The 12,674-nt window shown below is 39.1% G+C and overlaps 1 protein-coding gene across 6 annotated transcripts in view; it reads left to right on the top strand.

The window, feature by feature from the left end:
• The window catches only part of Txndc16 (thioredoxin domain containing 16), a 94,845-nt gene that overhangs the window by 10,531 nt on the left and 71,640 nt on the right, over positions 1-12,674 (top strand). For 4 of the 6 annotated variants that reach the window (XM_050162440.1, XM_050162439.1, XM_050162437.1 and 1 more), the window contains 2 exons: positions 128-201; positions 905-979. In XM_050162440.1, the coding sequence (XP_050018397.1) occupies positions 128-201; positions 905-979 (149 nt within the window). Of the gene's footprint in view, positions 1-127; positions 202-904; positions 980-3,851; positions 3,964-12,674 lie in introns of those variants that run through there. The other 2 variants (XM_050162441.1, XM_050162442.1) reach the window with 2 other exon arrangements.

Below are 12,674 nucleotides of genomic sequence, written 5' to 3'. Positions count from 1 at the left end.
AGTCAGGAAAAGTGAGGGGCAGACGTTAGCTGGAGACAGGTGGTGATGTTTCATTCTCCTTGTTTTCTTTACCATGAACCGTGACCCTGTGATGCATACCTTAAACCTTGAATATAATCTCTTACAGGTTAACTGCGTCCAAGAAGAAGCATCAAGGTATTGTGGGAAAGAAGAGGGTTTGATGAAAGCATATTTATTCAGGTAAATTCTCTTTGAGTGTGGCCTACTCATGCAAAGCAGCAGTTTTAGACTGCTTAAGGGCACATAGCACATCGCTAGGCTAGAATAACGAGGTCTTCAGTGACAGCTTAGGAAGTTTGGTAGAAAGTCCAAGGAGTAGAGTTACCGCTAACCTTTCCGAGCTTTAATTTCCTTCTCTACAAAAGCTGCAGAACCTTATGTGAATTTCTACTCAGAATATCGGGCAAGAAGCACAGAGCAGGCTGAGTGTTCTGTGTGGCTCTGCCAGCTCCATATAGGGAACCCTTTCCTCCTGAGGGATCCGTCTACTGTTGTCTAGGTATCGGTTCTTCTACTGTTGAGTCTGTCGTCTTCTCCTGGAGATGTGAGACAAACTTTTCTCTCCCTCACTGCTTGCTTCCTTCCCAAGCCAATCTGGAAACCTGCATGTGATGGAGGTGTTAATAGAAGTCGCTTTTGGATTTGGATTGGTTCCTTTACCAGTTTTTTCCAAGTGTAGGTCCTAAACTTTGCAAGATGAACATGCTTATTTGAGTGTATCCTCAGTAGATATTTGAGAGTATTATGTACCAGCAGTCTGATAGGTATTTGGGGTACACAGACAAGACACAGGCTCTGATATCAAAGAACTTAATGTAAGCTAGGCAAGCAAATTGGAATGTAAGGAGGTGCTTCAGTAACGTGTTCTTCAAACTTTCCCTAGAGGCAGCATACTGCTCAGAGAATTCCCCACTGACACCTTATTTGACGTGGACGCCATTGTTGCACACGTTCTCTTGTAAGTATGGGCAGGCGGGCACTCCTCTGCTTGCTTATTGGTCATTTCCCTTTCGAGAACCACAGTTCTTGGAGCTATTTTAGAGTTTAACATCTTTATAGGCATAAGTTTCATACAGATCGCTGGTTTATTATCTCAAGGATCTAAAGTTTCTTCAGTGACAGAAAACAGGAATACATGCTTTTTTTTGAAAGGTTTTCTTAACTGAACCTGATTGATGGTCATACAGTTGCTTTTGGTTTGCTAGTACAGTGAGTATTTACTAGATGCCTTAGTCTGTCTGGGCTGCTGTAACAAAATGCGTGGACCAAGTGGCACAGAAAACAGAATTTTATTTTTCACATTTTGGAGGCTGCAAGTCCAGTGTCAGATTACTGGCTGATTTGGTGTCAGAGGAGGGTCTGTGTTCTCCCCGTGTCCTCTCAGAGCAGAGGAACGTGGATATCTGAAGTTTCTTTTACGAGGCTACTAATATCATCCATAATGGATCTGCTTTCATGATCTAATTTTTCCTCAGAGTTCCACCTCTGAATCCCCATATATTGGGGGTAGGTGTCAGTGTATGCATCTCAGGACACACACACACATACCTACACACATACCTGGGTGTCAGCGTATGCATCTCAGGACACACACACACATACCTACACACATACCTGGGTGTCAGTGTATGCATCTCAGGACACACACACACACACACACACACACACCATTTTTTTTTCTATGTTGATTCTACCTATGCAAGAGCATGGGAGATCTTTCTATTTTCTGGTATCTTCTTCACTTTCTTTCTTCAAAGACTTAAAGTTCTTGTTGAATAGGTCTTTCACTTCTTTGGTTAGTGTTACCCCAAGATAGTTTATGTATTTGTGGCTATTGTGAAAGGTGATGTTTCTCTGATTTCTTTCTCAGCTTCTTTATTAATTGTATATAGGAAGGCTACTGTTTTTTTTTTTTTTGAGTTTATTTTGTATCCTGCCACATTTCTGAAGGTATTTATCAGCTGTAGGAGTTCCCTGGTAGAGTTTTTGGGGCCACTTTTATATACTATTATATCATCTGCAAATAACAAAAGTTTGACTTCTTCCTTTTCAATTTGAATCCCCTTGATTTCCTTTGTTGTCTTATTACTATAGCCAGAACTTCAAGAAGTATGTTGAAGATATGAAGAGAGTGGACAGCCTTGTCTTGTTCCTGACTTTAGTGGAATCACTTTGAGTTTCTCTCCATTTAATTTGATGTTGGCTGTTGGCTTGCTGTATATTTCTTTTCTTATATTTAGATATGTTCCTTGTATTCCTGATCTATCCAAGACCTTTTTCATAGAGGGGTGCTGGATTTTGTCAAATGCTCTTTTAGCATCTAATGAGATGAACATATGTTTTTTCTTTCAGTTTATTTATATGATGGATTACATTGGTAGATTTTCATATGTTGAACTAACCCTGTATCTCTAGGATGAAGCTGGCTTGATCATGGTGGATGATTTTTTTTGACGTGTTCTTGGATTCAGTTTGCCAGTATTTTGTTGAGTATTTTTGCATCCATGTTCATGAGTGAGATTGGTCTGTAATTCTCTTTCTTGGTTGAGTTTTTATGTGGTTTTGGTATCAGGGTAACTGCAACCTCATAAAAAGGGTTTAGCAATGTTCCTTCTGTTTCTATTATGTGGAACACTTTGAGGAGTATAGGTATTAGCTCTTCTTGGACTTTCTGGTATGTAGTGAGATGAGGCGAGCAGACCTGCATTTCATCCCGCCTGGCTCCCACACGGCTAGCTTTACACCCGAAATAACAGCACACAGATTGTATTCTTTTAAACACTGCCTGGCCCGTTAGTTCTAGCCTCTTATCGGCTAACTCTCACATCTTGATTAACCCATTTCCAATAATCTGTGTAGCACCACTAGGTGGTGGCTTATCGGGAAAGATTCTAGCCTACGTCCATCTTGGGCTGGAGCTTTATCACATCTGTCCTGGAGAGGAGAGCTATAGCGTCTGCCTCAGTGGTACAATCTGAGATTTTTTTGGTTGGGAGTTTTTTTTTTTTTTTTTTGAGACAGGGTTTCTCTGTGGCTTTGGAGCCTGTCCTGGAACTAGCTCTTGTAGACCAGGCTGGCCTCGAACTCACAGAGATCCGTCTGCTTCTGCATCCCGAGTGCTGGGATTAAAGGCGTGCGCCACCACCACCTGGCTGGTTGGGAGGTTTTTGATGACAGCTTCTATATCCTTGCAGTTTATAGGTCTATTTAAATTGTTCAGCTGGTCTTGATTTAATTTTGGTATATGGTATGTTTATAGAAATTTGTCCATTTCTTTTATGTTTTCCAATTTTGTGGAGTACAGGTTTTTGTAGTATGACCTAATGATTCTCTGAATTTCCTAAGTGTCTGTTGTTATGTCCCCCTTTTCATTTCTGATTTTTGTTAGTTTGGATTTTCTCTCTCTACCTTTTGATTAGTCTGTCTATCTTGTTGATTTTCTCAGAGAACCAGCTCTTTGTCTCATTGGTTCTTTGTATTGTTTCTATTTTGTTGATTTCATCCCTCACTTTAATTATTTCCTCCTGGGTGAGTCTGCTTCTTTTTGTTCTAAGCTTTCAGGTGTGCTGTTAAATCACTGATGTGAGCTTTCTCCATTTTCTTTTTGTGGGCACTTAGTGCTACGAACTTTCCTCCTGGCACTGCTTTCCTAGTGTCCCACAGGTTTGGGTACATTGTGCCTTCATTTTCATTGAATTCTAGGAAGTCTTTAATTTCTTTATTTCTTCCTTGTCCCAGGGATGGTTCAATAGTTCATTGTTCAATTTCCGTGAGTCTGTAGGCTTTCTGCAATTAGTGTTGTTAAATTCTAACTTTAAACCATGGTGATCCGTTAAGACACAGGGGGTTACTCCATTTTTTTTTTAATATCTGTGGGGGTTTGCTTTGTTCCTGAGTATGTGGTCAATTTGACTGAAGGTTCCATGAGGTGCTGAGAAGAAGGTATATTCTTTTGTGTTTGGGTGGAATGTTCTATAAATGTCTGTTAAGTCCATTTGGTTCATGACATCTGTTAGTTCTCCTATTTCTCTTGTTAAATTTCTGTCTGGTTGACCTGTCCATTGGTGAGAGTGGAGTGTTGAAGTCTCCTGCTATTAGTGTGTGGGATGTGCTGTGCGATTTAAGTTTTAGTAATGTTTCTTTTACATATGTGTGTGCTCTTGTATTAGGGGCATAGATGCTGAGGATTGAGACTTCATTTGATGGATTGTTCCTGTTATGAATATAAAGTGTCCTTCTCCATCTCTTCTTTATTGATTTTAGTTTGAAATCTATTTTGTTAGATATTAGGGTAGCTACACCTGCTTGTTTCTTAGGTTCATGTTATTGGAAAACCTTTTCCCAACCCTTTACTCTGAGGTAATATCTGTCTTTGAGGTTGACGTGTGTTGTATACAGCAGAAAGCTGGATCCTGTTTTCGTATCCATTCTTTTAGCCTGTGTCTTTTTTTTTAAAGATTTATTTATTAATTATGTATACAGTGTTCCATCTGTCTGTATGCTTGCTGACCAGAAGAGGGCACCTGATCTCATTACAGATGGCTGTGAGCCACCATGTGGTTGCTGGGAATTGAACTCAGGACCTCTGGAAGAGCAGTCAGTGCTCTTAACCTCTGAGCCATCTCTCCAGCCCCAGCCTGTGTCTTTTTATAGGTGAATTGAGTCCACTGATATTTAGAGATATTAATAACCAGTGGTTGTTAATTTCTGCTATTTTTTGGTAGTAGTGTTTGTGTGTTTCCCTTCTTTGGGTTTTGCTGGTGGGGGTTATCTGTTGCCTGTGTTTTTGTGGGTGCAGTTAGTTTCCTTGGGTTGGGGAAGGAAATCTTTTAGTACTTTCTATAGAGTTAGCATTGTGGATCCACATTGTTTACATCCGGTTTTGTCATGGACTATCTTGTTTTCACCATCAATGGTGATTGGAAGCTTTGCTGGGTATAGTTGTCTGGGCTTACATCCATGGTCTCTTAGTGTCTGCAGCACATTTGTTAGGACCTTCTGGCTTTCATGGTTTCCATGGAGAAGTTGGGTATAATTCTGATAGGTCTACCTTTATATGTTATTTTACCTTTTCCCTTTGCAGCTCTTAATGTTCTTTCTTTATTCTGTATGTTTTGGTTTTGCATTTTGATTATTATATGGTGAGGGACCTTTTTTTTTTGATCCAGTCTATTTGGTGTTCTGTAAGCTTCTGTACCTTTTTTAGGTTGGGAAAATTTTCTTCTATGATTTTGTTGAATATATTTTCTGTGCCTTTGAGCTGGAGTTCTCCTTATTCTACCCCTATTATTCTTAGGTTTGGTCATTTTATGGTGACCCAGATTTCCTGGATGTTTTGTGTTAAGAATTTGTTGGATTTATGTTTTCTTTGACCAATGAATTTATTTCTTCTCTAGTATCTTCAACACCTGAGATTCTTTCTTCAATCTTTTGTATTCTTTTGGTTATACTTGCCTCTGTAGTTCCTGTTCATTTACCCAGATTTTCCATATTCAGAATTCCCTCGGTTTGCGGTTAATTGCCTCTATTTCAGTCTTCAAGTCTTGAACTGTTTGCTTCACCTGTTTGATTGTTTTTTCTTGGGTTTCTTTCAGGGATTTATTCATTTCTTCCCATTTTTCGTCTTTTCCTCCATTTTTTAAGGGAGTTTTTTATTTCCTCTTTAAAGGTCTCCATCATCTTCATAAAGTTACATTTAAAGTCGTTTTCTTCTGCTTCTTCTGGGATTAGGATGATCAGGTCTTCCTGTTGTATGACCACTGCGTTCTGGGGTTACTATGTTGCTTTTTAGGTTGTTGGATGAATTCTTGCGTTGGTGCCTGCCCAACTCTTCCTTCAAATGAGGCCAGCAGTGTCTTGGTCCAATACTTAGAGTGGCTGTCTGAGTCTTTGGGAATTATTCTTAGTCTGCTCTATACTATCAATGTCTGTGCCTCAGGGAAGCACTGAGGTCTTTCTAAGCCTGCTCTCTTGGTCTTCTCTCCTGGTTCACTTTCTTGGTCCCCTCAGTGTTGTAGCAAGTTGTTTCAGAGTTCCACCTAGGTTGCAGGAGGATAGGCAAGTTTGGGGGTAGAATGGGACTAGTAGCTTGCAGGATCTGGTGGCTTAGGCTAGAGAAGCCAAGGCAGTTGGGGGAGGGGCCCGGGGTTTTATCCAACTATGGAGGTCCTAGAGAGTAATGTGTCCTGCTGCATGGCTAGTCCCTCACCCCTAGTCCCCTCAGTATTGTAGCAAGTTGGGTTTCCCTCATAACAATCTTAAACTTAGAAATAGGGATGAAGAAAAAGAGAAAGGTGATTGTTTAAGGTATAGGGACACTAAAATTTTCTTTTCTTACAGTAAGAATCCAGGTTTGACACCAGATTTGAGAGTAGGTTCACACTGGACACCTCATGGCCCAAAGTGGTGAATCAGCCGAGTCCTAGCTCAGGAGAGACTGTGGGTGCTGAGGAGCAGGTCACCCAAAGTGCTCGGGCTGAGGAGATCGTTGATGTCCTGTTGTGGAGGTACAGCCCTAGTGCTGACTTAGAGACACAGATTCCACGTATCATTTGCTTACTGTGTTCCTGCTACGTGTCAGACGCTTGCTAGACATTGGGGATGATGAGTAGGCTCTGACTTCTGTTCTCGAGAAACTTGGTATTTTTTTGTGGAGGTAGATGTAGAAGATACAATGTGGTTAGAATAGTACTAGACGTGTGTATGCCGAAGGGAAGGTAGAAGGTAGATGGTTACTAAGCAGGCTTCCTGAAGAAGTAGCAGATGTGATAAATCTTTAAGAGTAAATGCCTGGTGAAGAGAAAGGTGGGGAAATGTGTGACGGACATGGAGTTGTTGAAAATAGTGGGGTAGTTTTGCTGGAGTCAGACGTGTGAAGAAGGCAGATTGTAGCATAGTTTTGATTGTGTCCTGAGGAGGTTCAGGCAGCATGCTTTGATGATGTCGCCTGGTGTGCTGGCAGTCTCAGTCAAGAGTGTGTTCGGAACCAAGGCTGCAGTGAAGTGGGGTGCACTCCCAGAAGCGCCTGTGTTTGATTTTTAGTTAATGTTTGTTGTTGGCTTTCAGAAGCCTTTTGTTATTGGTGATGTTTTCATGACCCTCACTGTCAGGTCCCCATGCTGATATCCACAGGTAAGAGCTCACTTTAGGCTAGCTGTGCTTAATGTGTACAGCTGGATTCAGGTCCATGCACCCACTTTTTTCAGCTTCTTAATTTTGAGATTGTAATTTAATTACAACATATTTCCCTTCCCTTTCCCCTTTTTCTCTTGTCCCCTTCCTAGTGTGTAGAGATTGAACCCAGGAGTATCCAGCCCTAATTCAATTTCCATCATGACTTTGGGTTTGGGCTTATTGTCCTGATAACTCAACACAAAATCTGATCAGTTTTAGCACATGTAGAAACCGCTGTGTGGCATTGTATAATCTAGGGAAGTAGAGCAAAAAGGTGGTTTTCTTCTCAATGCTTACATTGTGAAAATAACGGGGCTTAGCAACAGACAGTTAAATCCGTAACAGTCAGCAGAACTACAAACTTAGTTTAATGCTTGATTTCTTTTACATCCTGCCCACCTCAAGAAGAGCCATTTACAGTGATGGCTTCTCCTTTAACAGTTTCAGGCAGCTGCAAGAATTGCAGCCATGACAGGACAGCTGGGCATTGTGGACACAGGTCATCTAGGGCTATTTAGGGGAGGCAGAAATAAAATCAAGAAGTAGAAATCAGAGAGACAATTCCTTCATTCTCACTTTGAACATGATAGCGACTTGTGGAATGCAGTATTGTGTAGCATTTTCCAATAATGATATTTAAATATTGAAAAACTCCACCAAGTATCATGGCTGTACCTTGTAAATTGCCATGAAAAAGAATATACTTTTTCAGTTTGTCATTCTGTTTTCATGCACTAAAACTATCAGTTTAAAATACCCAGTGCTCAGCAAGTAACCTTTTCCTTTTCATACACAATATAGTTGCACAGTGATTATAATGGAATTGAACTATTGCTTAATATTTTCTGGCCAGTTTTTTTTATTGTGTTTTAAAGCTACCTCTTATGTAGAGGAAGCAGAATTCCAGAATTTCTTTTTAAATTTACCATTGTGGTCTTCTAAATATTATGTGGTCAATTTTTTTTCTTTCTTGACTTTGAGCTTTAAATTGAACAGTGGTCTTCCTTATGCCATTGTTACTAAGAAATCGAACCATTTCGAGGTGTTTTTTTTTTTAAGCGATACACTATTTAAAGCTATAAGAAATCAAACTCATAATATAGAAAGTTTCCATAGTTTTCATGTCCACACGTGGTTTTCCAAATGACATTGCATTAGTGTGACGCTGTTCTAGTTGGTGGGCCAGTATTAACTCAGCACAGTTAGGCATTCACTCATGCTGTGTGTGTTTACACCATTGCAGTGTTGTGCACAAGAGTTCCCTTGCTCCAGAATTCTGTCCCCCTTCACGGCTGATGCTTTTATTGTTCCTGTAACTGTTCCCTTTGCACAATGTCACGTGCAAACCACACAGCGTGTAGCTTTTACATACTGGCTTCTTTTACATAAGCAGTATATAATGATTACATGTCTTCATGGTTTGATGCTGTATTCATTTTTATCATGGAATAGTGTTCTCTGGTGTGTGTGTTCACCTGTTTACACATTTACCTGCTAAGCTTATTAGTTCCTTCCAAGTTTTGGCAATTATGAGTAAGTGCTATAAACACTGATGTATACATTTTTGGTATATATATATATATACACACATATATATATTCCTCCCTTTGTTTATAAATACACAAGAGTAAGAGTTGCAGTTTGTAATGTTAAATTTGTAAGAAACAGCCAAACTGCCTTCCTGAATGTGGCAATGAAAGAGTTCTAGTTTCTCTGTGTTCTTATTGTGTGTAGTAGCATCTCACTGTGAACATCTTTTCAGATGCTGACTGGTTACCTGTTATTTGGTGTGCTGTCCAGATATTATTTTACTGACTTTTTAAATTGGGTTGCTATATGTTTAGATTGAGGCATTTTATTAGATACGTGCTTTGTTAGATACTGTCAGTTTGTGGCTTTTCCTCTGTTTTCTTAATATTTTTATTTTCAGAGCACAGAAATATTTTAATAGTGAAGTTGAACCTAGCAGTACTTTTAATGGATTATACTTTTGATATTGTATTTTAAAATGAGTTAACAATCGCAGGTCACCAACTTTTGGTTTCTTTTTGGGAACAGGGTGTTATGCAGCCCAGGCTGGTCTCAAAATGACTCTGTAGCCAAGGATGACCTGGAACTTCTAATTCTCTTGCCTCTACCTTTTTATCAGCTTATCCTGGGACTACAGGCAGTACCACTACATACAGAATGTATAAGGTGTAGAGTTAGTGTGTATTATGGTTCACACTTTGGTATGTAGATGGCCATTTTATTTAGCACCTTTTGTTAAAAGATTGCACTTTCTTTATTGAATTGCCTTTGTTCCTTTGTTAGAGAGCCGTAGATTGTGTTTATGCGGGAGAGTTTCTTCTTGTGTTGTTTCTATTTTATATTTAAGAATAGATATATTTTAAAAGTATATGTTATAAGCATACTTACAAATTATATATATTATGAAGGCATGTAAATATATAATCTTAAATATTTTATGTTTAAGATTAAAATCTGCTTGTGATCTGCCATGGTGAGTGGGATGAGGAGTGTATGATGCAGGTGGCTACCTAGATGCCCCACACAACTGAAATAAGGATTTTTGTTCAGTATTTGAGGTGCTTTGGTTTACACAAAACTCTTATATGTATTGAACTCTATTTCTGAGCCGTGTCTCATTAGTTTGTCTGTATGTCATTATCACTGGTTTATTTAAGTTTGTAATATATATGAAAGGCTTAAGTCTTTGCAGATTTTGTTTTCAGGATGGCATGCTTATTTCGTTTTTATGTGCCATTCGAAATTATCTTGTGCAGTTTCTCCTCTTCCCTAACTCTGCCTAAATTCTGTTGAAGTTAAATTTATGTTATCTTCAGGACAGTTGACATCTTAGGAGTGAATCCTCCCATCCTAGAATATGATGGCTTCCGTTTGTTAAAGTATTTTCTAGTAGTTTTGCTTGTTTTGAAAGACATTTTTCCTTTGGAAGATCAGTTTTAGTTTCATAGCAAAAAGATGAGGAAAGTACAGAGACCTCTCACTTGCCCCCGCCCCTAGAGCAGTGCGTCGTTTGCTAACGGTATGTCAGTCTGTAGTGATGAATTTCTCCATGTTGTGTATTCTGTGGGTTTGGACATATATGTAAAGAGCTGAATCAAATCATTATAGTATCATACAGCTTTTTCACTGTCCTAAAACATTTGTGCCCCACCCCAAGAGATCACTGATCTTTGTGTCTTTATAGTTTTGCTCTTTGACCCTAAAGAATTTATTTTATTTTTATTTATATTTAATTTTTATTTTGAAAATTTAGATTATATCTGTTAATAAAGTAGTATAGTATATTAGTGCCAGCAATAAACTATAGTTAGATTGAACGGTGATATTCTTACTGTTTCATGAGTGTTACATAACAATATCAACACACAAATGGTCATCATAATCCCATTGCCCATAGTTGGACAGTTTCCCCTCCACTGGCCTATATCTTGTTTTTTTTTAAGAATGCTTTTGTTTGCTGTTTGATATATTTATTCATAAGATGTATATGTATATATGTATAAAATATGTGTATAATCATATTATTCTAGCATCTTATTAGGATCTGATATATTCATAAGAGATATATGTATACTCATGTATATGAAATATATGTATGGTCACATTATTCTTCTAGCATTTTATTAAGCAGAAAATAAGCAACCCAAAATTTACTGACATTTTTAAGTTTACAAAATTTTTTTAAGTTAAAAATAGTTATTTTTCCATGTAATTTATTCTGATCAGATTTTCCTCCCTCATCTCCTCCCATATCAACTACAGACTTCTTTCTCTCTTTCTTTGGAAAACAAACAAGTAAAGACCAAATAAGAATAGAACAAAACAAACACACAAGAAGGAGAAAAAACCAAGACAAAACAAAGAAAAAGCTTGAGAGACATAAGCACACACAGAAAATCCTTAAAAACACAAAATCAGAGCCATAATACACAAACAAAGGATCAGTATGGTAGTTTGAATAAGAATGGGCTCCATAGGTTTATGTACTGAATACTTAGTCACCAGGGATTAGAAGGTGTGGCCTTGTTGGGGGGAGTGTGTCACTTTCAAAAGCCCACACCGGGCCAGTCTTTTTCTCTGCCTGTGGATCAGGACTCAGCTCTCAGTTATTACTCGGGCGCCTGCCTGCAGGCCACCATGCTCCCCACCGCGATGATAATGGACTAGCCCTCTGAAACTGTAAGCAAGACCCAATTAAATACTTTCCTCATAAGAGTTGCCTTGATCATGGTGTCTCTTTACAGCAATAGAACACTAAGGCAACCAGTAAGGTTAAAAATAAAAGTGCCCAGGCAAAGCGTTGTGAGACAAAATATCTCCCGGAATACCATTGAGTTCCTTTTGAGTTGGCCGCCATCTGCTGGACATGGGCCTGCCTTTAAGTGTGGTTTGTAACCCAGTGAGAGATTGTTGGAGGAAACTTAGTTTTTCCATTGTAAGCAGTTGTCAGTTGGAGACAGCGTCTTGGTTAGGCATGGTAGCTTGTGTCCACTTCTCTCAGTAGAGAGACCCCATTTCCGTTGGAGTTGAACCTGTGTAGATCCTCTTCATCCTGCCACTGTCTCTGTGAGTTCTTATGTGTCAGTCCTATTGTGTTCCCTGGGTGTCCTCCATCCCCACTGGCTTCTTCCACCTTCTCTTCCCCAGAGTTCCCTCAGCCCTGAGGGGAGGGATTTGCTTCAAGACTTCCTATTTAGGACTGGGTGTTCCAAGGTCTTAATCTCTGTGCGTTGTACAGTTGTGGGTCCCTGTATTTGTCCCCATCTACTGCAGATGGACGCTTCTCTGATGATAGCTGGACAAGATACTGGTGTGTGGGTATAGCAGGATGTAGTTTGGAGTTATTTTAGAAGAAAAGTATATGGTTTCCCTCTAGGTTCACACCCATCAGGTACCACCTGATCAGTGCCAGGCATGGGTTCCATCTCTTGGAGTGGACCTTAAATCCAGTCAGATAGCGATGGTTACTCCCACCTTTTGAGCCACGGCTGTTCTGGCGTACATGTAGTACAGGCCACCAATGTAGATAGGAGGTTTATAGCTGGGTTGGTGTTTACCTTTCTCCTCTGGTAGTGGGCAAAGCTAAATTACACTAATTTCAGCCAACTTGTTAGTTATTTTTGGTCAAGATGTTCTACTTATATTTGTAACTAAATATGGGAAATAATTGTAGATAATACTTAGGTTGTTTTCAAAACATTTGTTCATGAGCTTGCTTTGGGAAATATTTGTGTTTACTTGCTTGAAAAATGTGTAAGCCATGCTGTTACTTTTTTTCTCAAAGCTTTTGAATTTGTTATGTAGAATGTTTTTGATTGAGAACAGTGATCCACAGTTTTTCTTTAACTCTGCTCCTTTTGTCAGTAGACTATCAAAAGTGTTGATAAACGACTTATTTTTTTTTAAAAATATAAAAAAATGCAGTTAGGAAAGAATGAAGTTATAAAGTC

The sequence above is a fragment of the Alexandromys fortis genome, unplaced genomic scaffold, assembly GCF_014885135.2.
Source record: "Alexandromys fortis isolate MF-2015 unplaced genomic scaffold, M_Fortis_MF-2015_v1.1 scaffold_130, whole genome shotgun sequence".
In the NCBI taxonomy this organism is placed as follows: Eukaryota; Metazoa; Chordata; class Mammalia; order Rodentia; family Cricetidae; genus Alexandromys; species Alexandromys fortis.
Note: the sequence above shows the minus strand (reverse complement) of the source record. Positions and strands in the feature narration are given on the sequence as shown.